The sequence below is a fragment of the Mustela erminea genome, chromosome 4 (assembly GCF_009829155.1).
Source record: "Mustela erminea isolate mMusErm1 chromosome 4, mMusErm1.Pri, whole genome shotgun sequence".
In the NCBI taxonomy this organism is placed as follows: Eukaryota; Metazoa; Chordata; class Mammalia; order Carnivora; family Mustelidae; genus Mustela; species Mustela erminea.
Genome location: NC_045617.1, coordinates 91,288,978 through 91,312,242, shown reverse-complemented (window position 1 = coordinate 91,312,242; position 23,265 = coordinate 91,288,978). Strand labels below are relative to the sequence as shown.

Sequence of the window (23,265 nt, the reverse complement as noted above, 5' to 3'; positions counted from 1 at the left end):
AAATGTTTCCTGTTCAGGTGAAATGAAGATTATATGTATTCCATAAATCATTTTTGTAAATTATCCTAACCAGTGATTGCATTAAATGGTATCTTTTTATATCCTTGTTATGGAAGCGAAACAGATCTCAGCAAAGTAGGCGGATGTGAGCCAAGTAGGGCCATGAGGCCTCAGTGTGGGAAAGCACCCACTTTTAGACCTCTCCTCACGGCTCCCTCCCCTTCTTCAGGTCTTTTGTCAGATACCACTTTCCCATAAAGCCTTCTCTGCCCACCCTTTCACATACTGAAACCCCAACCTCTGTCCTAGCACCCCATACCCCTGTTCCCTGCCTCCTTTTGTCACCCTAACACCTGCTTACCATTTCATATACTCACATGGTTTGTTCATTCCCTCCTCCTTCTAGAACAGATTGTCTCTGCTGCCATTGCCTCCAGCACTTAGACCAGGCCCAGTATCTACTACATGCCAGTCAGTGCTTTCCTAGATGGACAAATCATCGTTCAGTCTTTAATTCTGCAAAGTCTTGCAACGCCATACCCGTGGGATTGCCCTCCAGCCTTGCACTGTTCCTTCTCACTTCTGGCCTGGCCTGTCCTTTTCTCCCCTCCTTCCCCCTGACTTTCCCAAGTCCTCTGAACCTCCTCAGCTGTGTTCGTCAGCACAACTTTCTAAAAAAGGTCTTTACATTTTAGGACTTCCAAATCCCAGTGCATTTTCAATGGAACGAGAAGTTTGGCCACCACAAGCAAGAGTTGAGTTATGACATAGTTAGGTTTTCATTTAATATCTTGTAAAACTTTTTGATATATTTATTTCACTACTTATTCAAATTTTCTTTTTCCCAAAACTCCAGGTTAGCAAATGGTTTTGGTGTATTTATTTATGACCTCATGGAGTCATAGAGTTTTTTTTAGACAGGACACATAGAATATATTTCTTTTTTAAAAAAATTAGTTGAATGTAGTATCGTTTACATACAGTAATAACCCCTTTTTAGATATACAGTACAAGTCAATGACTTTTGACAAATAAACACAATCATATAACTGCCAACACAATCAAGATGCATTAATGCCAAAAAGTTTTCTCATGTTCCTTCGTAATCGTTCCGCACCCACCACTCCTGGCAACCGCTGATCGGACTTCTTTCTTTTTTTTTTTTTTAACTTTTCCATAATAGCAAATAAATTTAAATAGTTCTAAACAAGTTTGGATTTAAGGGTTTTTTGTGTCTAACTTCTCTCACTTAGCGTAATGCTTTTGAGATTCACCCATGTCATCGTGTATCAGTAGTTTACTTCCTTTTATTGCTCAGTAATATTCCATTGTGGATGCCCACAGTTTGCTTGTCTGTGTAACTGAGTGGACATTATTATTGTTTCCAATTTCTGGCTATTGAGAATAAATCTGCTATGAACATGGATGGACAGAGCTTTTTGTGGACTTACATGTTCATTTCTATTAGGTAAATACCTAGGTGTGGATATGGTCATATGGTAAGTAAATATTTAATTTTCTAAGAAAGTGTTTTCCAAAGCGTCTGAACCTGTGGGCCCTCCCTCCAGAAATGTGAGATTTCTAGTTACTCTATAACTTTGCCAGCATTTGAATATGATTCATTCTGTTGTTTGTTTTTATTTGATTTTAGCCATTCTAATAAGTAATATCTCACTGTGCTTTTACTTTGCTTTTCTCTGTTGACTAATGATACTAAGCATTGTTCATGTTCATTTACCATCTGTAGCTTTTCTTTATTGAAGTGTTCAAATCTTTGGTCCACTTAAAAAAAATAGTTATTTTCTCTTACTAAAATATAAGAGTTCTTTTTATAGTCTTTATACAGAAATATGTTTTCCACGTATTTTCTCTGAGTCTGGGGCTTGACTTAAGGTATATTTGGAAGAGCTGAATTTTTTTATTTTGAAGGGGTCCAATTTTGGGTTTTTATGCTTTTATGGCTTATACTTTTTGTCTTATCCTGATTTAAGGCCAACAAAGGTTTTCTCCTATGTTTTAATCTTCATATTTTAAATTTTGACTTTTACATTTAGGTGTTCGATTCATTTTGAGTTTATTTTTGTATATGATGCAAAGTGAGGGTTGAAGTTCTTTCTTTTTCCTTTTTCTATAAGGATGTCTGATTGTTCCGAAACTATTTGTTGAAAAGATTTATCCTTTCTTCATTTATTTATCTTGACATATTTATCTAAAACCATATGTACATGGGTCTATTTTGGATTCTCTTTTGTTCCATTGATGTGTATGCTTATCCTTAGGCCGGCACCCAACTGTCTTTATTCCTAAATCATGAAATCAGGCCTTATGAATCCTTCAGCTTTTTCTTTTTCAAACCTTTTTTTTTTTTTTTAAATGCCAGGTTCTTTGCTTTTCAATAGTTCTACAAAACATTTGCTGGGATTTTTTTTTTTTTAAGGGCAAAGAGAGAGGAAGAGAGAGAATCTTAAGCAGGCCCCATGCCCAGCACGTGAGCCCTACATAGGGCTTGATCTCGTGATTCTGAGATCATGACCCAAGCCAAAATCAAGAGTCAGACGCTCAACCAACTGAGCCATCCAGGTGCCCTCATGTGCTGAGATTTTGATTGGAACTCCTTTGAATCTATAACTCAGTTTGGGGGAAATTGACAGTGGTGTTAAGCCTTCTAATCAGCGCATATGGTATAGCTCTTCATTTACTTAGTTCTTTTGTAGTTTCCCTCATCAGTGTTTTATAATTTTAAGAATATAGATCTAGTATATATTTTGTTAGATTTATTTGTGGATTTTCATGTTTGATCGTTTAAGATTTTTTTTTAATTTTAATTTCTGGTTCATTGCCAGTATATACCAATAAAATCTGTTTCTATATATGAAAAAGAAAAAGATATATATATATGAACACAGATACAAAAATACTTAACCAAATACCATGAAATCAAGTCCAGTAATCTTGCTGGACTTGATTTCATGGTATTTGGTTAAGTATTTTTGTATCTGTGTTCATGAAAGAGATTGATCTGGAATTTTCCTGTAATGATTAATACATCAAGACCAAGTGGCATTCATCGTAGTAATGAATTGAAAAGTTCATTAGTAATGAATTGAAATGAATGAATGAAATGAATAAATTGAAAAATCAATCCATGTAATGTACCATTATAAAAAGAAAAACTGTAAGATATCCAAGGATGTAGAAAAATAATACAAAATTCAAAATCCGTTCACTAAGCTCAGCAAACTAGGAACAGAGAAAGAAGTTTCCCTCAATGTGATAAAGAATATCTAAGAAAATCTTACAGATGTTTTAAGGGTGAAAGACTGAATACCCATAAAATCAGGAAAAAAGAAAGGAAACTGCCCAAGTTTTTCCCAGAGGTTGGCATTATATTAATCGTGAAAAACTGAATGTTTCCCCCATAAAATCAGGAAAAAGGCAGGGATATTTTCACCACTTGTACACAACATTGTACCTAAGATCCTAGTCACTGCAGTAAGACAAGAAGAAATAAAAAGCATACTGATTAGAAAGAAGTAAAACTTTCCGTTTGTAAATAACGTGATTATCTATGTAGAAAGCTCCAAAGAATATACAGTACAAAACAACAACCTATTATAGATAATAAGTGAGATCACCAATATTGTAGGATAAAAAGTATAGGATATAAAATAAGTTAGAGGAAAGACAAATAACCTGGAAAGACATAAACTACCAAAATTTTTCAAAAAGAAAAGGATAATCCCAATAGCTTTACATATAAGATTACTCATAGCTGAAGACTTTCCTACAAAGAAAACTTCAGTTCCCAGTAGCCTCACTGGTGAGTTCCTCTGAACGTAAAAAAGAAAGAAAGAAGGAAGGAAGGAAGGAAGGAAGGAAGGAAGGAAGGAAGGAAGGAAAGAAAGAAAGAAAATTTTTTTCTTTTTTCTGTATTTTTCAAAACAGCCTTTGGTTTCATTGATTATTCCCTTTTTTTTCCTGTTCTCAATATCAGTCTGCTTTTATCTTGCTTTTATTTTCTTCCCTCTGCTGCTTTGAATTTAATTCACTCTTCTTTTTTTTTTCATTTGAGATCATTCTTTTCTATAAACATTTTGATGCTATGTGCTTCCCCCTAAGCACTGCTTTAGCTGTATCTCAGAAGCTTTTATGTGTTTTGTTTTCATTTCCATCCAACTCAGAATATTTCCTAATTTCCTTTCTGTTTGTGTCTTTGACCTGTGGCTTATTTAGAAATGTGTTCTTTAGTTTTCAATTTTTTGAGAATATTTCAGGTATCTTTCTGTTTTTAAATTTTAGTTTAATTTTATAATGAAGAACATATTTTATATGATTACAGTTCTTTTAGTTTGTGTTTGTTTTATGGCCCAGAATATGTACATATGCACTTGAAAACGTATTGGCTGTTGTTGGGTGTTCTATAAATGTCAATTAGGTCAAGTTGTAGTGTCCACTTTCTCTGGCTTTTTGCTTTTTAAAGAATCAATGACTGAGAAAGGAATGTTGAGGCTTTGTCTATTTCTTTTTTAAGTCTTCTTAGTTTTAGTTCACTATATGCTAAAGTTCTGTTTTTAGTTGCATGTACAGTTTGGAATGACATGTCTTGATTAATTGTTTCCTTTAGCATCAAATAATGTCCACTTTATCCCTAGCAATTTTTCATCTTCCAAACTGTACTAGGTCTGATATTAGTAAATTTACTTCACTGTATTAGTGTTTATATGGAGTATATTCTAACATTCTCTTACTTTTAACTTATCTATTTCTTTATATTTAAAGTGTCTTTCTCATTGACAGTCTATAATTAAGTTGGTCTTTCACCCAGTTTTATAATCTTTACCATTTCACTGAGGTGTTCAGACTGCTTACATTTAATTATTGATATGCTTGCATTTAAATTTACAGTCTTGTCCTCATCATAACTGTTTAACTTACTAATTTGTGTTCCTTGATTTTAACTTATTTTTACCATTATAACTCTTTAATTTGTTCATTATAATTCTCTTTAATTACCTAAAGAATACACATTTTGCAAACAAACAAAAACCTTAAAGACTCAGGAAAGCATAAAGAATACAAGGAGAATTATCTACAGCCCTTTAACATTGAGATTAAACATTCTTGACATTTTATTATACCCACTCACAAATTACATTCATATAGTACATACTTCTTTGTAGCCTGTTATAATGCTTTCCTATACCAATTTTTTTACTTCTGAATATTTCATACTATGGCTGTTTTACTATTAATTAATTGTATCTTATTGTTGGATGTATTTATGTTCCCAAAGTTTTACCATTATAAAATGTACATTATTTTCTGTACATATAATTTTTCCTTTGTTTTTGTATTCTGTCATTTTCATTGTCAGCATTTTTGTTGCCCCCTGTGAAAGTAATTTGAACTTTTTCTCTGGATACTTTTGAGATTTTATTTTATTTTTCAGCCCTTGCAGTATGACTAGGTTACGTGTAGTTTTCTTTGTAAGTATCTTTTTTGGAGTTTGTATAATTTCTTGAATCTGTGGTTTGATATCTTTCATCAATTTTTTAACATTCCCAGTGACTTTTCTTCAGATATTTCTTCTTGTCTTCTAGGAATTTAATGACATGTATGTCAGACTTTACATGACATACAATATGTCTCCTATGGTCTTTTTGTACTTCCTATGTTTTTTTATCTGTGCTTCAATTTGGATGCTTCCTAATCCATTTTATCTCTATTAACCTTCTCTTTTGCTGCATCTGAAATTCTGTTAAACAAACAAAAACTCTTAAATACAAGGAACAAACTGGTGTTTGCCAGGAGGGAAGTAGATGGGGAAATGAATAAAACAGATAAAGGGCATTAAGGAGTATAGAGTTGTAGTTATAAAATAAATAAGTCATGGAGATGATAAGCCCATGTATTGAATTTTCAACTTTAGTTCTTTTATTTTTTAGTTATATAATCACCGTTTGATTCTTGAAAAGAAAAGAAAAAGTTCAAATCCCTTTCTCATTATACCCATGTTTGGGTTGTTTGTGGATCTGCTTCTGTTGTCTGCATTTTTTTCCTCTTGGTTTTCAGTCATTTAGTTCTGTATCCTCTGCTATGACTAGGATTTTTTTATTGAGTGGCAGACGTTGTATATGAAAAAGTACAGAAGCTCTGGATGATGATTTCTTCCCAAAAGGATTGCATTTCTGATAGATAGAAGGGGGTGTAGTCAAATCAAGGTTGATCTATTTCTGCTTTGCCCCTATTCATGGAAAGTATCTCTAGGGCCTCAGCTAAAGTTTTGTGTTGTTTGCCAAGCCCTTCAACCATGGTAAGCTCTGAAATCAGCTTCTGGCTCCAGTCACCCACAGGATGGATGAAATTTCTGCTTACCTCCTTAGCCTCCCAGCTCCTGCTCTCAACCTACCCACATGCAACTTTGGGGTTAACATGTATTTCAAGGAGAAACTTCATGTAGAATTATAGGTTTACTTCTCTGAGTTTCCTCCTCTCTGAGATCTTGGTCCCTCGGCTATTGGCAGCCTCATGTTCCATCCTCTGGCTCAATGAAACTATGAAAAGCCCTAAACCTTTGCTTCCTCCATGGCTCTTTTTCCTCTCACATTTAAGTGGCAAATGTCCTGAGAGGGGGAAATTTCACATCCTTTTAAATCCTGATGAGTTTGATCTTTTTCTGATGCCACAAATAGAGTGTGGTCTGTCAAAGGTATTCAGACCCAAATCCCCAGAACCTGTGAATGCATTATATTACATAACAAAAGCGAATTAAAGTTGGAGATAGAATTAAGGTTTCTAATCAACAGATTTTAACATAGGAAATTTATCATATATTATCCAGGTAGGCCCAAACTAATCACATGAGCTTTTAAAAACAGATGAGAGGGGTACCTGGGTGGTGCAGTTGGTTGAGGGTCCAATGCTTGGTTTCGGCTTAGTTCATGATCTCAGGGTGGTGAGATCAAGCCCCAGGTAGGGCTCCACGCTCAGCAGGGAGTCTGCTTGGGATCTCTCTCCCTCTCTCCCTCTGCCCCTCCCACTAATACTCTCTCTCTCTCTCTGTCTCTCTTTGAAATAAATCAATCTTTTAAAAAATAAATAAAAATAGAAACAGAAGAGGGAGGCAGAAAAGTGGGTGAGAGAGTTGCAACATGACAAAGACTTGACATGGCTGGCTTTGAAGATGAAGTAAGGCTGCTGTGAACCAGGACAGGTGGTAGTCTGGGAAACGCCTCTTTGTTTATAGTCAGCAGGAAAACTGGCACCTCAGTCCTACAGCCCAGGAATTGAATACTCCCACCAATCTGAATGAGCAGGAAACTGCTTCTCTCCTACAGCCTCCAGAAAAGAGCACAGCCTTCCAACATCTTGACGTCATTCTCTTAAAGATTTATTTATTTTAGAGAGAGAGGAAGAGAGGGTGGGGGGGGAGGGGCAGAGAGAAGCTTAAGCAGACCCCACTCTGAGCACGGAGCACAGTGCAGGGCCCAATCCCATGACCCTGAGATCACGACCTGAGCCAAAACCAAGAATCAGTCGCCCAACTGACAGTACCACTCAGGCATCCTAACACCTTGATTTTAATCTGTGAGGCCCATACCAGACTTCTGACCTGGAGAACTGCAACAGAATATATTTGTGTTGTTTAAGCCACTAACTTTGTGGCAGTTTGTAATGGCAGCATATAAGACTCTTACACAATTGTTTTCTATTTTTTTGCTAGCTTTTATAATTGTTCTCAGGTCAAGGATTAGTTTCCCATAGCTTGATGTATCCGTCTGAGTTCAGTCACAGAATGAGAACTAATGTACATTATGGGGTAAAGATTTTATTATAGGAATCAGATGTGACATAGTTGTGGAAGGAGCTGTGAAAATATAAGCGTAGGAAGGAAGTTGGAGGATCAGAGAAAAAGTCACCAACCCCTGAATTTGGGAAGCAAAGCACAACCACCTGCCAAAAGTGGCTGCAGAGTGATGTCTTCTGGGAAAGTGTGGAAGAAGCCAGGCTTCTGTATAACTACCACCCCTGTTGGTTCACCACCATGTGTCTGGTAGGAACTTTGGAGCTATGTTGGTCAACAGTCAAGAAGAGCTGCATCCAGAATGGAGGAAAGGGAGAACATGCTAGAGCTATCAGTACTTCTGCATCTCTAACTGTATCCGACCACAAGAAACTTCAAAGGTTAGAAACTGCTTCACTTCCATATTCCAAATCTTGCATAAGTTTCTTTTTTGTCCAATTCTAACTCAGAACCATAGAGGGAAAGGGATTCTGGAAAAAGGGTTTCTGTTTCACCAAGTTGACGTCGTACTGGTGACCACAGTCTACGCTTTGTCAATTTGGCACCCATACATATCGCTTTTAACCATATTTTTAAAATCCTCCAAATAAAAACAGCAAAATACTTCCATGTAACATGCTGCATGCTAACCTTTGTGGGCTTCCTCCCCAAAACCCAGGAGCTCAATCTAATTATGAGAAAAGCATCAAATGACTCTCAGTTGACAGGCATTCTACAAAAGACCTGACTAGTATTCCTCCAAACTGTCAAGGCCATCAAAAACAAGGAAAGCCTGAGGAATTATCAGAGCCAAGAGGAATCTAAGGAGACGCGACATATACTTATGGTTTCCTAGATGCAATTCTGATAGAGAAAAGGACATTAAGTAAAAACGAAGGAACTTTGAATGAAGTATGGGCATTGGTGAATGGTAATGTATCAAAACTGGTTCATTCATTCATTCTGATAAATATACAATGCCAATGTAAAATAATAATAGGAGAAACTCCCTGTGGAATATGGCATTCTTCAGAGATACTATGGGTTGTGTTCCAGGCCACCACAATAAAGTGAATTATCACAATGAAGCAAGTTGAATGATTTTTTTGGTTTCCCAGTGCATATAAAAGTTATATGTGTACTATTCTTTAGTCTACTAAATGTATAATCATGTTTTGTCTAAAAAGCAATATACATACATTAACTTAAAAATACTTTATTACTAAAAAAAATTCTAATTATCATCTGAGCTTTCAGCGAGTAGCTGTATTTTTGCTGGTGGGGGGTCTAGACTCCATGTTGATGGCCACTGACTGATCAGGGCGGTGCTAGCTGAGGGCTGGGGTGGCTGTGGCAGTTTCTTAAAAGAAGATGACAATGAGGTTTCTTAAAAGAAGATGACAATGACATTGAATGACCCTTCCTGTCATGAATGCTTTTTCTGGAGCAGGTGATGTTGTTTGATGGCATTTTACCCACAGTAGAACTTCTTTCAAAATTGGAGTCAGTCCCTCCAAAACCTGCCACTGCTTTATCAACTAAGTTTATGTAATATTCTAAATCCTTTGTGTCATTTCAACAGTGTTCACAGCATCTTCACCAGGTGTAGATTCCATCTCAAGAAACCACCTTCTTTGTTCATCCGTAAGAAACAACTCCTCAGCAAGGTTTTTCATGAGATCACAACAATGCAGTCCCATCTTCAGGCTCCACTTCTGATTCTAGTTCTCTTGCTGTTTCTACCACATCTGCTATTATTTCCTCCACTCAAGTCTTGATCCCTTCAAAGTCCTCCACAAGTACTTCTTCCAAACTCCTGTTAATGTTGATATTCTGACCTCTAACCATGAATCATGAATGTTCTTAATGGCCTCTAGAAGGGTGAATTTTTTTGAGAATGGTTTCCATTTACTTTGCCCAGATCCATCAGAGGAGTCACTGTTTGTGGCAGCTCTAGCCTTATGAAATGTGTTTCTGAGATAATAAGATTTGAAAGTCTTAATTGCTCCTTGATCAATGGGCTGCAGAATGGATGTTGTGTTAGCAGTCATGAGAACAACATTAATCTTGTACGTCTCCATCAGAACTCCTGGGTGCATTGTTAATGAGCAGTACTATTTTGAAAGGAATGTTTTTCTCTGAGAAGTAAGTTGCAGCAGTGGGCTCAAAATATTCGGTAAACCATGTTGTAAACAGATGTGCTGTCATCCAGGCTTTATTCCATTTAGAGAACACAGGCGAGTAGATTTAGCATTTCTGAAGGGTCCTAGAATTTTCAGAATGGTAGATGATCATTGGCTTCAACTTAAGGTCACCAGCTGTATTAGCCCCTAATAAGAGAGTCAGCCTGTCCTCGGAAGCCTTGAAACCAGGCACTGACTATTCTCTCTGTCTGTTAAAGTACTAGATGGCATCTTCCAACAGAAGAATGTTTTGTTTACACAGAAAATCTGTTGTTTACTGTAGCTGCCATCTTGGATGATCTTAGCTAGATCTTCAGGAGAACATGCTGCAGCTCTTACACCACTGGCTGCTTAATCCTTGCACTTTGATGTTATGGAGATGACTTCTTTCCTTAGATTTCATGAACCTATCTCTGCTAGCTTCAGATTTTTCTTCTGCAGCTTCCCCTTCTCTCTCAGCCTTCACAGAATTGAGGAGAGTTATGGCCTTGCTCTGGATCAAGCTTTGGCTTAAGGGAATGTTGTGGCTGGTGTGATCTTCTATCCAGACCACTCAGACTTGCTCCATCTCGGCAGTATGGCTCTTTCATTTTTTTACCAAGCTTGTGTTCGCTGGAGCAGCACTGAATTTCCTTCATGAACTTTTTCTTTGTATTCACAACTTGGCTAACTGGTTGGACAAGAGTTATAGCTTTCCACCAATCTGGGCTTTGAACAGGTCTTCCTCACTAAGTGTATCATTTCTAACTTTTGACTTGAAGTTGACCATGCAACTCCTCCCTTTCACTTGAACACTCCGAGGCCATCATAGAATTTAGTGGCCTAATTTCAGTATCACTGTGTCCCAAGGAACAGGAAGACCCAAGGAAAAGGAGACAGATGGGGGAACAGCTGCTCAGTGGAGTATTCAACATCAGAACACACGCAACCTTTACAGATTAAGTTTGTCATCTTATATGAATAGGGTTCATGATGTCCCAAAACAATTACAATAGTAACATCAAAGATCAGTGATCACAAAGGAAACAGTTAACAAAATCAAAAGACAACTGACAGAATAGGAGAAGATATTTGCAAACGACATATCAGATAAAGGACTAGTGTCCAGAATCTATAAAGAACTTAGCAAACTCAACACCCAAAGAACAAATAATCCAATCAAGAAATGGGCAGAGGACATGAACAGACATTTCTGCAAAGAAGACATCCAGATGGCCAACAGACACATGAAAAAGTGCTCCATATCACTCGGCATCAGGGAAATACAAATCAAAACCACAATGAGATATCACCTCACACCAGTCAGAATGGCTAAAATCAACAAGTCAGGAAATGACAGATGCTGGCGAGGATGCGGAGAAAGGGGAACCCTCCCACACTGTTGGTGGGAATGCAAGCTGGTGCAGCCACTCTGGAAAACAGCATGGAGGTTCCTCAAAATGTTGAAAATAGAACTGCCCTATGACCCAGCAATTGCACTATTGGGTATTTACCCTAAAGATACAAACGTAGTGATCCAAAGGGGCATGTGCACCCGAATGTTTATAGCAACAATGTCCACAATAGCCAAACTATGGAAAGAACCTAGACGTCCATCAACAGATGAATGGATCAAGAAGATGGGGTATATATACACAATGGAATACTATGCAGCCATCAAAAGAAATGAAATCTTGCCATTTGCGACAACATGGATGGAACTAGAGTGTATCATGCTTAGTGAAATAAGTCAAGCAGAGAAAGACAACTATCATATGATCTCCCCGATATGAGGAAGTAGTGATGCAACATGGGGGCTTAAGTGGGTAGGAGAAGAATAAATGAAACAAGATGGGATTGGGAGGGAGACAAACCATAAGTGACTCTTAATCTCACAAAACAAACTGAGGGTTGCTGGGGGGAGGGGGTTTGGGAGAAGGGAGTGGGATTATGGACATTGGGGAGGGTATGTGCTTTGGTGAGTGCTGTGAAGTGTGTAAACCTGGTGATTCACAGACCTGTACCCCTGGGGATAAAAATATATGTTTATAAAAAATAAAAAATTAAAAAAAAAAAAGATCAGTGATCACATATCACCATCACCAATATAATAATAATGAAAAAGCTTGAAATATTGCAAGAATTGCCAAAATGTGACATGGAGATATGTGATAAGTGAGCATATGCTGTTGGAAAAGTAGCATGGGTAGACTTCCTCAATGAAAAGTTGCCACAAACCAGCAATTTGTAAAATCCGCAATATCTGCAAATCTCAATAAAAAGAAATGCAATCAAATGAGGTAGGCCCATATGTGGGAACTTTGTATTGTCGTTGCTATTTTTCCATAAATGTAAAATTATTCTAAAATAAAACTTTATTTTAAAAAATAGAATATTGGGGCACCTGGGTGGCTCAGTGGGTTAAAGCCTCTGCCTTCGGCTCAGGTCGTGATCCCAGCGTCCTGGGATGGAGCCCCACATCGGGCTCTCTGCTCAGTGGGGAACCTGCTTTCTCCTCTCTCTCTCGGCCTGCCTCTCTGCCTACTTGTGATCTCTATCTGTCAAATAAATAAATAAAATCTTTATAAATAAATAAATAATAGAATATGAAGATTTATTCATTTGGGGGCAATGTTCTTTTCTCTAAATTATAATTCCCCTTTGATATCCTGTAACTTAAATACAAAGATCCATGACTAACCACTATTAATACCTCTTATGTTAGCTAACAGGGGAATGGGAAGGTGAGCACGGGGTGGAGATAAAGAAAAAGAGGTCTTTAATACCTAAGCAAATATGCTGTATTTATACAAAAGATTTTTGGTTTTTTTGTTTCATTTTGTTTTGTTTTTTGTTTTTTTTTTGCTTTGAGAGAGACAGAGGGAGGGGCAGAGGGAGAGAGAATCTTTTTTTTTTTTAAGATTTTATTTATTTATTTATTTGTAAGCGAGAGAGAGCACAAGCAGGGAAAGCAGCAGGCAGAGGGAGAAGCAGGCTCCCCACTGAGCAAGGAGCTCAATGTGGGACTCAATCCCAGGACCCTGGAATCCATGACCTGAGCTGAAGGCAGACGCTTAATGAACCCAGCCGCAGATGCATCCCAGGAGACAGAGAATCTTAAGCAGGCTTCCATGATGCAGGGCTCCATCTCATGGCCCCGAGATCATGACTTGAGCTCAAATCAAGAGTCAGACGCTCAGCTAACTGAGCCGCCCAGGCATCCTTGTATTATACTAAAGCAAGAAAGAAACACTTCTAATGGTCCAGTGGTCGTAGCTGGTATTTATGACTTCCTTCTTCCGCTGGCCAGTCTCCATTCCTGTTGCTCTCATCAGTAGACACTTGAGCTGGAATGCTTTGCCTGATGGGGTGATCCTTCCTATTTCCGTTTCAGTGCTCTTTTGCTGCGCAATGAACTACCCCAAAACTCAGTGGCTTAAAACAGCAGTGATTTATTATTTCTCATGATTTGAGGGACCAAGGGTTCATGTAGGCCTTCACTAGGTGGTCCTACTACTGCACATGGCATTGTCTGGAGGCCACTGAGCTGGACCAGAAGGATCAAAAAGGCTTTGCTGGTAGATTTGGAGATTTTGAGCCTCAGTGATCTCTCCTTTCCCTTGTGACGAGCTTTGGCTTCCTCACAACATGGTAGTTTTCAGGGTAATTGAACTTCAAAGGCAACTGGCATTTAACAGAGATCAAATAGAAACCACCAGACCTCTTAAGGCAAGGCTCAGAAGTCCCACAATACCACCTCTGCTATATTTGGCACCCAAAGCTAGCCACAGGGCCAGTCCAGATGAAAGGGGAAAGGAAATACCCTCTCCCTCTTGCTGAGAGGAGCAGCAAAGAATTTGTGCCCATCGGCAATCCACTAAACCGGTCGTGGAAATTTCCTCTAAGGTAAATTTCCAGAATCGGCACTGCTGCATCGAGGGTATTCATGTTAAAAACTTGACACGTGTCCAAAAGTCCCTCCATTCAGTTTTGCCAGGTTGCACTCTCATTGGTGGTACTCACTAATCAATTTCTCTGTGCCTTCACCAACACTGGGTGTCATTACCCTTTTTAGCCTTTAGCGGTTTAAAGACAGGGAAAGTCTGATTGGTGCAGGGGTTTTTTTCCCCTGCATGTGTGAATACCATTGAGACCAAACATTTTTTATGTGTTTATTGGCCATGTCTACATGTTCTTTTTTTGAATTGCCTGATCTTGCACTTTGCCCATTCTTTTCTTCGGCTATTCTTGGTTTGAGTGTTGACCTTGGTCTGAAATCTGGGTTATTAAAGTTTAACCGACCTCAGACAACCCTACCGGGTTTTTAAATATTATTACTTACTCTTGCCCAAAATAATCTATCTTCATTTCCATTCGTTTATTCTTTATTTCCCTGGATCGTCACCTTTTTCAGTCCTTTTCTTTTCTTAGATTCACAACATTAGAACTACAAATCCCCTTGGTTTTCCGTTGAGACTATTAACACAAAAGAAGAAAGGGTCTTGTCCAGAGATTCTGAGAGGGTCTTGGGGCGGGGGGGGGGGGTGTCTCCCCTGTTTGGACCCATAGGACCAGCCTTTCAGCTTCTGGTCAAAATAACACCAACAATGCATTTAGCCCATTTCCCACAGGGTTTGTGTCCTTAGGTCTGGCACTAAGAAATTCAGTCTATCTCTAACTTTTGCCTGGATCCTAAATTCTTCCTGCTTCTAAGTGGCTCTACCTCTTGCTACATGGTATTTGATAAATTCACTTTGGGGCCTTGGATTCTTCAATTAGGTGGGAGCATTGACCTTTTTCTTTTTTTTTTTTTTAAGATTTTATTTATTTTGAGAAAAAGAGAGCACAAGCTGTGACAGAGGAAGAAAATCTCAAGCAGCCTCCATGCCCTGCTCAGAGACTGACATGCGGCTTGATCTCACAACCCTGAGATCATGGCCTGAGCCAAAACCGAGAGTTGGATGCTTTACCGAACTGAGCCACCCAAATGCCCCAGGAGCTCTGGACTTCTGCTAGATGACTCTAAGACACGCTTTTTCCATTGAAGTCTGTTATTTAAGAGGGACATTTATAGAGTATGGATTAGGGGAAAGCAGCATAGATGGGAGGCAGACCCTTTAAGAAATAGGCTTTAGCCTAAGACGTCTATTTTTGAAGGGAATTTAATCAAAGCTTTTTTAAAATAGTTTTTAATTATAGGTTTGAAACTTTGTGTTATTTGTAATACCTTTTTAGAAGCATGAAAATAGCATTGCTCTCTGTACCAACTTTGTGCTTTTCCATTTGGTAAACACTGATTTTATTTCTCTCTGTGCCTGTAGGAGTAAACCAAGCCCACTCAGCACTTCCTGTTTACCTCCTGGTTTCACCTATGGTAGGTGGGACAAACCTGATCCCCAAAATAAGCTCCCTTGGATGACTTCTGCATTTTCTGGTTAGGCGACTGGCCTGTCAATACTTGAACAATGAGTTTGGTTATTGAAGGCTTGTTCTGACATTACCCCTTCAAACTGTTTGTAGAGAGGAAAGTCACTTAATGTAATGGTAGGGATAATATAATCGTGGGATTTATATTTAAGTGGGGGCATCACACAGTCCCTTTCACTAGGGAAAATCAAAACATTTTCAACTTTTAAGCTTGGAACATGTGACGCGAGTGAACACAAAGATAGCAAATAAGCGGATTTCCTCTGGAAAGTCTCTGTGCTCGAAATATCTATTTTTTAAGGAAGAAAATTGAGTTATATGTGTATTGAGTGACTAAAGTGTAAGCTTAGAAATATTTTATGTTTCCATCATAGTTTATTCTGCTTCGCACAAATCATCAGAGCCAACCATAATTTACCATTTACTCGGGCTTTTTCGGTTGTGTTATGCTCACGTCAGACACACCTTCTTACAAGTCCCTCTGGGTCAATAGTTTAGAAATTCTGCCTCTTCCATCCCCTTCTCCTCTCAACACTTATGGAAATATATGCTAATTGGAGCAGAAGCAGGCTGCCCAACTAATAGGGTTAGACCACTCTTAACACAAGATTAATGAGATAGAAGCTTAAGGAAAAAATAACATTTCTCAAGCAGTAAGGGTGTGGATGCCAAGTAAAAGCCAACACCCCTCCTGGATCAGTCAGACCCCACACTTTGTTTTCCCTTGACTTCAGTGGGAGGAGCTGAAGAGGAACTCTTGTCCATCGGGCCCTGCCGCCCTCGGGCTCAGCACAGCTGGCTCTCCCGCCTTCCTGAGGCCTCCACTCAGCACTCACCATTGTGGAAATCCAGACCACAGACTCAAGATGTATAAAAGTGCATAAAAGAGGGCATTAGGAGACAGCGAATATTTAAAGTCACAGATACCAACAAGAAGATCGGTTTGTAAAACGCTCTACATTCCCTCTGTGTGACTGAACCACAGTTCAGCAGACATCGAAAGGTATCAGGGGCTTAGAGACCGGTATTTGCCAAGAGGAAGAAAAGTCTAAGTAGCTTAACAATTTGCCCAGACTGTAACTGACATGGTGTGTGATGTATCCATATTACTGGGAATGAGGGGCTGGTTTCCTCTTAGATTTCTGCCCAATTGCAGATACTGTTAATTAAAATATGTTTTTAGGGGCACCTGGGTGGCTCAGTCAGTTAAGGTCTGTCTTTGGCTCAGGTCATAATCCCGGGGTCCTGGGATCAAGCCCCACATCATGCTCCCCACTCAGCAGGGAGTCTGCTTTTCCCTCTGTCCCTTCTCCCTGCTCCTTTCTCTCTCTCTCTCTTGCTCTCACACTCTCTCTCTCTTGCTCTCACACTCTCTCTTGCTTTTAAGTAAATATATAAATAATGTTTTTAAAAATATATTAAAATAAAGTGTGTTTTTATTGGAGCACCAGGATGGTTCAGTCGGTTGGGCATCCAACTCTTGATTCCCCATCAGGTCGTGATGTCAGGATCCTGGGATTGAGTGAGCTCCACAGGCCTCCTGCTCAGCACGGAGCCTGCTTGAGAATTCTCTCTCTCACCCTCTCCCTCTGCCCCTCCCCCTGCTCATGTTCACTCTCTCTTTCTCTCTCTAATTTTAGAGAGAGAGTAAATGTAATGAGTAATGAGTAAATCTTAAAAAAAAAAAAAAAAGAAAATATGGTTGTATTGTTTTGGTTCGCAAATGGTTAAGCGCTTCTTTTGCCTTAATTCTGTCATCAGGCCATGCCATTAAATAAGAAACACAGACAGAAATTAATTTATAACTGTTCAAAGAATATGTCCAATGATGACAAATCCTTTGATAAAACAATTCAGCTCTTTCTGTTTAGACTCAATCTGGAACTCGTTCTCCCCTCCAAAAGCGAGAAGAGGCTAGTTCTGCAGCCGGCACAGTGTAGATGGACAGAAGCAGAACTCCAAGCCCTGGGAGCAGAGGGAGACTGGGAGCTACCAGGCTGTGGGGGCAGAGAGCGGCCTATTCCCGGATGGCACCTGACTTCCATCTGCTCCCCTAGTGAGGAGTCTGGCCCTCTTTATTTCCCCTTTTGTGGTCTCTGGGAAAACAGAACACTGTTTTCAGTTACAGTGATGGTTAGGGATCTGCAGCAGGCAGGATGCTGGAGTCCAGAGAGGGCAGCCGGGGTAAGCAGGCCGCCTAGATAATGCTGGTCCAGCTGGGCTCGTGGCCACCTGGTTATGTGATGGAAGGTTCTTGCATTCCAGGGGGACGGGAGCAGCACCTCCGAGACTGCTTTCAGACATTAAAATACCCACAAAACAGCCATCCCAGACCCCTAATCTTACTTTATGACCAAACTATAATTACATTACAGCAATTACTTGAATATTACATTTTTATTACTGTTATGTCATTATGTCTACTAGGGAAAAAATATGCCTACTTTAACCAATAAAATTCTTAATGACTCATTTAAGCTGTCTACATGAAACCCCTGACTTAAACATTTTGGTCAAAATAATTTTGGGGGCCTCGGGGCAGAAGAGGATTGACCCCATGATTGACCAAAAAGCAAGAAAACATCCATTTGTAGATGTACTGCTGGAGATGGAGAAGTCCTAGCCCAGCCCAGTCCGAAAGTTATGATGGTTACACCTAAGAGCTGTATTTATAAAACCATCGATTCCTTATCATCTGTTGATCGGTTTTAACTACTAACAAAAAGTAGAGCTGAGACCTCAGGAGACATCCTCCTCCTTCCTCAAACGCTTGGAGGCACATTTGATATACTTCCAAAATGCTGAGTCGGTTCAGCTGCGGAAGGACTCGTAAGAGGGGGACTGGGCCAGTTTTGCAGCCCTTCCTCTCTGGGAGCCAGTGATTTATTTAGAACTCACTCAGGTCGCTCCCCAAATAAAGTTACTCATGCGTGGTACTTACTTTTATAATCATTATAATTATATTTTACTTCATTACCTCTTTTTAGGTAGCGTCTCATTTTCTGTATGCCTTCCTTATCTTGCTTAACATTTCAGGCTGTCAAACTGAGTACGTTTTCGCAGCAGAGAGACCCTCTGACCCTAACCTCTTCCGGCTGAACCCGAACTGTGTCCTTTCCTAAGCAGTGCAGGCCCAGACAAGCATAGGGTGCTGTCTGTCTCGGAAATAATTGTATACCTTGAGAACCAGCACTGAAGCCCTTGAATTTGAAGAATTGACCATATGAGCTGATGAAGTCAAAATATCCAGATTTAACTTCTTTTGACTTTTATTCACATATATTTTACCCCCAAATAGCCTACATATTGAACAAACACCCTCCTTCGAGAAAATGAAGTTGAGTACGGGTTTTGCTTCCCCTCAGTAAACCAAACCCAAGGTTTGTTCTTTGCTTCATTTTTCTTAATCCTTTTGGCAAATATATGTCCTATATAATTCAGTGCCTAATTCTAAAGTTATGTGCGTCTGCTGGACATATACACTGTTAAACATTCATGACTGCCTACAAATGTGAAGAGTCTTACCGGGCCTATTTTTAACATTGTTTTGGCAAGGCTGTTGCTGGGTGGGGGGTTGGGGAGGAGATCCTATAGATTCTTAATGAGAAAACTGAATGATTCTTCGAAATGTGGCTGTGATTCCCTCTCTTATGGAGTGGTGATGTCATTGGTGCTGAGAAGCAAGGAATTATAGAATCCCGCATTTGCCGGCAGGGTCTAGAGCTACAGGACCACATACGTCCCTGCGTGGGACCCGTCTCACACACTTGGTTTGTCATCTCTGCGAGCCTGCGTCATGGAAGGGTGCATTGTTTGCACGTGCGGGTTTGTTGTTGTTGTGTTGCTGTTTTGTTACTGTTGTTGTTGTTTTATGGAACTTGATCTGCCTGCTGGCTCTTTCTCTGTTCATTACCTGCATTTGTGTGATAGAAAATAACCACCTTGTTCCAGCTGTTGGAGCAAGACAGGAGTTCCCTCTAACTTACCTGAATCCCCTGGGTCACTTAATTAGCAAGTGGCAAGAAATTCACAGAAGTCTGGCAGGGCAGGAGAATGTGAGTCTTTGAAGGCGGCCTTTCCTTCTGTCCTCACTCACACCCCCGCCTCTCCCCAGACTTCCTTGCCCCACTCAACATTTGACTCCTACCTCTCCAGACCCAAGGGGGCACTAGACCTAGTGGAACAAGGTGTCAGGAAGTTTGGTTCTGGGCAGCAAGTGGGCTGAATGGGGTACCAGGTCAGGGGGTTCATGGGGGCACGTGCTTCCAGCTCAGGCTTCACTTGCCAAGCCTTGTGTCCTGGTACAGCAGCTGTGTCGGCCAAGAGCGAGGTCCCTTCACTCAGAGGGAACATTATTTCTCATTTCTTCACCTGGAGGAGGCACTTCTTGTACCCGGACAGGATACGTCTTTCTGGTTTGTATCAAGTTTCTGTGAATGCTCGCAGGTGCCCCGGAACTGGACCTGGAGGAATGAGGCCACAACAGACAGAGGAGGCAGAGTTCTGCTGCTTACATGTTGGCGGGGTCAGCCATCAGTAGTAATGGTGTCATCACTTCTAGGGACAAAGTGCTACAGAAGAAGTTACTTTGTCCCAGACAGCAAGTCTGAAACCTCTCAAAGTTCCAGGATCACCCCTAGCTTCAGGAGGAGGCTGTTTTCATTGTCATTCAGCCTAAAGCCTGCCGAATCGTCTCTACAGAGAGAACTGGTTCTATTCAGATTCGAGACTAGTTTGGTTGGCCTAGCTGTTCTCTCAATCTGCCATAAAACCATGGGATCACTGGGGCCTAGAGAAGAAAGAAGCCTTGAGCCCTATAAGGTCCAGGTGCCACTTTCTAAGATGGGCCCACAAACTTGAGGTATGGTCCCTCACAGGCCTCAGCCCCCTTCTCCCCCTACATCCATTCTTCCCCACTTCTGGTGCGCTAGATTTTCATGGGGGGAGAGGATTCTGATTCTTGGGCACAGACCCACTGGTGTTCCACTTCCTTCCACAAGTCCTTTGGAGAAAGCTTTTCTACCATCAATGACCCAGTGATGTCCAGCATTCACAGAGAAGGATTTGATGCCTCAGATCCTCTCCACTGGCCATCCATGATTTCCAGAGGCTTCCAAAGGAACTAGTCCAGTCCTTGACCCGGGCCCAACCAAGCCAGCACATGACACCCATTCTCACCAGTGCTAAAGTACTCTGCATTTTTGCCTTGGCTTCCAGGGATCCCTTCTAGTTCATTGAGATGATACATGAACCCATTCTATCAATCCTTACTCCCTCTCTCCAGGACACTCTTGTTTCCACCCTCTTCACCCTCTGATTGAGATCCAGCTTCAGCTTGGTGGAAGAAGTACCCTGGAGCCAACCTCCTGATTGTTTCCTCTGCAGAGAGGCTCCTGGTAGGGCCCTCCAGCAGCTCAGACTTGTGCACAGATACCCCAGCCCAGAGCTCTGTTTGGATGGTGATTCAGACTAGTGCCCATCTCCTGTGGAGACAGCCCTACCCTCCTTTCAGTTTTGCTAACGCCAGCACCAGGCATCTGTTGATTCCTTTTTTCTGCCCTTCAGCCCCCACCGAAGTCCCAGATGCCTCCCAGCAAGGGCTGCACTAGAAATGACACATGGCATTTGAACCCACCCTTTGTCTTTGCAAGAAGGATATTAATTTGGCAGGTTAATTTGGTAAATCTATAAATCACGAATGGGGATTCTGACTTCACACTATTAATTTATGATGCTGCATATTAGTTTAACAGATTCCACAGAAAGAATTCATTTGTTACAATAATGTTTTTATAAACCTCAAATAAATATTGGTTTTCCTTTTGGAGACTGCCTCTCACACACTAATATATTATTCTTATATTACAGACTCACCTAAGATCTGAACAAGACACCATTTGATTTGACATTCCATCTTCCCGCCCAAGAGTGTGGCCTGGAGAAGAGCCCCTCAGGGCTGGCCACCATATTGCTCTTCTCGGTGACCAGTTGCATGTGCCCCTGCCATTGACTGAGATATCGAGCTTATCCTTGATGATTAGTTCCAACCAATTAATTTTTGGCTAAGTCATCTACAAGTTCTGTATCTACTAGCTACTGTCACATAACAAACACTCCCAAACTCAGCTTAACCCAGTAAAGCACTTTGTTGATGAGTCCAGAGGTTGTCTACTCTTGGCTGACTCCCTCATGCATCTCTGGTTTGCTGTGGGTTGGTAAGCAGCTGTGTTCTTCTTGGCTGGGCACTTGGGAGTCAAGTGACTACATCTGATGTAGGATGGCCATGGTTGAGACCACTGGCCTCTTCTCCATGGTCTCGCCCTCCAACCTTAGGCTGATCATAGAAAGTTGGCAGGAATCTCTGAGAGAGAGGAAGCACACCAGATCTCTTGAGTCCTAGGCTCAGAACCGGTACCATGTCACTTCTGCCATTTTCTACTGGCCATAACAAATCACAAGACCTGCCCAGATTCAAAGGGTTGGGGGGCGGGGGGAGTTCTATTTCTTTAACTACAAAGTGACTTTGCAAGTGGTGTGGACAGGGAAGAATGACAAATCATGCATATTTTGTGCAATCAATCGACCAAAGATTTGTAAATAGCTTTTCTTGATTCTAAATGTAGGTCTTTATAATGCTAAATCTCTTTCAGGTTTTTTGTTTGTTTGTTTGTTTGTTTGTTTTACATAACGCATTAGCTAAGGAAACCAGAGGCTCTTGCAGGTTCAGTTCCTTGCCTGGAGCTAGTAAGTGGCAGCAGAGGACTAGAATCTAGGTTTTCCGCTGGCAAGTTCAGAGCCATTTCCAATATTCCACTCAGAAGATCCCCTTTGGCCTGGTGGCATGCATTTATACAAGTAGTTTCCTGCACAGTGTGGGAAGAAATGTGTGGACATGTAGTGAGTTGGGGGTGAGGCTCATTGTTCCAAATCAAGCCTGACCCCAAGGTCCTGGTCTCTGTGTCCCCTTAGCACAGTGTTGGAAACCCCAGGCCAAATAATCCCGGAAAGATACTGTACTCTACACACCACTCTTGGACACTTCATTAAAGACTGATTCTAATACTCTTGCTCACTCAAATTCTCTGATTTCTTGCTAAATCTGGGTCTTCCCGCTAAGAGTCATCTTAGCCCTTTTGTCTATTTTCTGCTGTCATGCTTCAACTTCTGGCTGCATATCCCAATCTGGCTGCATATCCCAACCTCAGACCTGCTGCTTGCACCCTGAATCCCTTCTCTCCCTTTTCTGGATGTCTTCTTGACATCTAAGGCTTGTTGACTTCTTTCCCAAGACACTGGCCCTCTTCCAGTTTTTATAGAATAAGCTGGTGACCTCCCACACTCCTCAAGTGTGCTGAAAACCATTTAAATGCAATCACTGGCCTTGGAGTTTTAATAAGAAACTTGACCCGGAGCTCCTGGTTCTGGAACAACTTGGTGGCAGCTCAGTGCCTGCTGGGGTGTCACCTCCCCCTGGTCCCACAGAAGGATTGTAGAAGGTCAGGGTTCTGAGGGTTTGGACACAGACTGTGGCACAGCAGCTCCTGGGCCTGGAGAGGACAGTCTTCCTCAAGCCAGCCTCCCCCCACTTCCTCCCTGGCATGTTCCTGTTCTCTTGACAGCCTATCCTCTTCACTAGGTACTGTATGCTCAAGACACAGCAGGGCAGGCCAGGTCTGGGGTGAAGAGAAGAGGTTGCAAGGCACTTAGAGGTCACTCTGGACACTGCCCTTGGCCTCACACACACACTACCTGCCGCCGGCCCGACTCTGCCCGTAAGACCGGAATGGGTGGAGTGTCTATGGGAATTGCTCTGTCTTCTGTTTTTAACAGCTGAGTGAAAGGGTGTCCCCTTATAAAAGGAAAAAAAAAAAAGTCTCTTCAAGGTTTGCTCAA

At 40.8% G+C, this 23,265-nt stretch overlaps 1 protein-coding gene across 1 annotated transcript in view; it reads left to right on the top strand.

Annotated features, from left to right (window-relative positions):
* Positions 1-21,550, top strand: part of SUPT3H (SPT3 homolog, SAGA and STAGA complex component) — a 560,098-nt gene extending 538,548 nt beyond the window's left edge. The window contains exon 12 of the mRNA XM_032340149.1: positions 21,241-21,550. Coding sequence (XP_032196040.1) covers positions 21,241-21,273 — 33 coding nt within the window. The 3' untranslated portion in view covers positions 21,274-21,550. The remainder of the gene's footprint in view (positions 1-21,240) is intronic.
* The last annotated feature ends 1,715 nt before the right edge of the window (positions 21,551-23,265 follow it).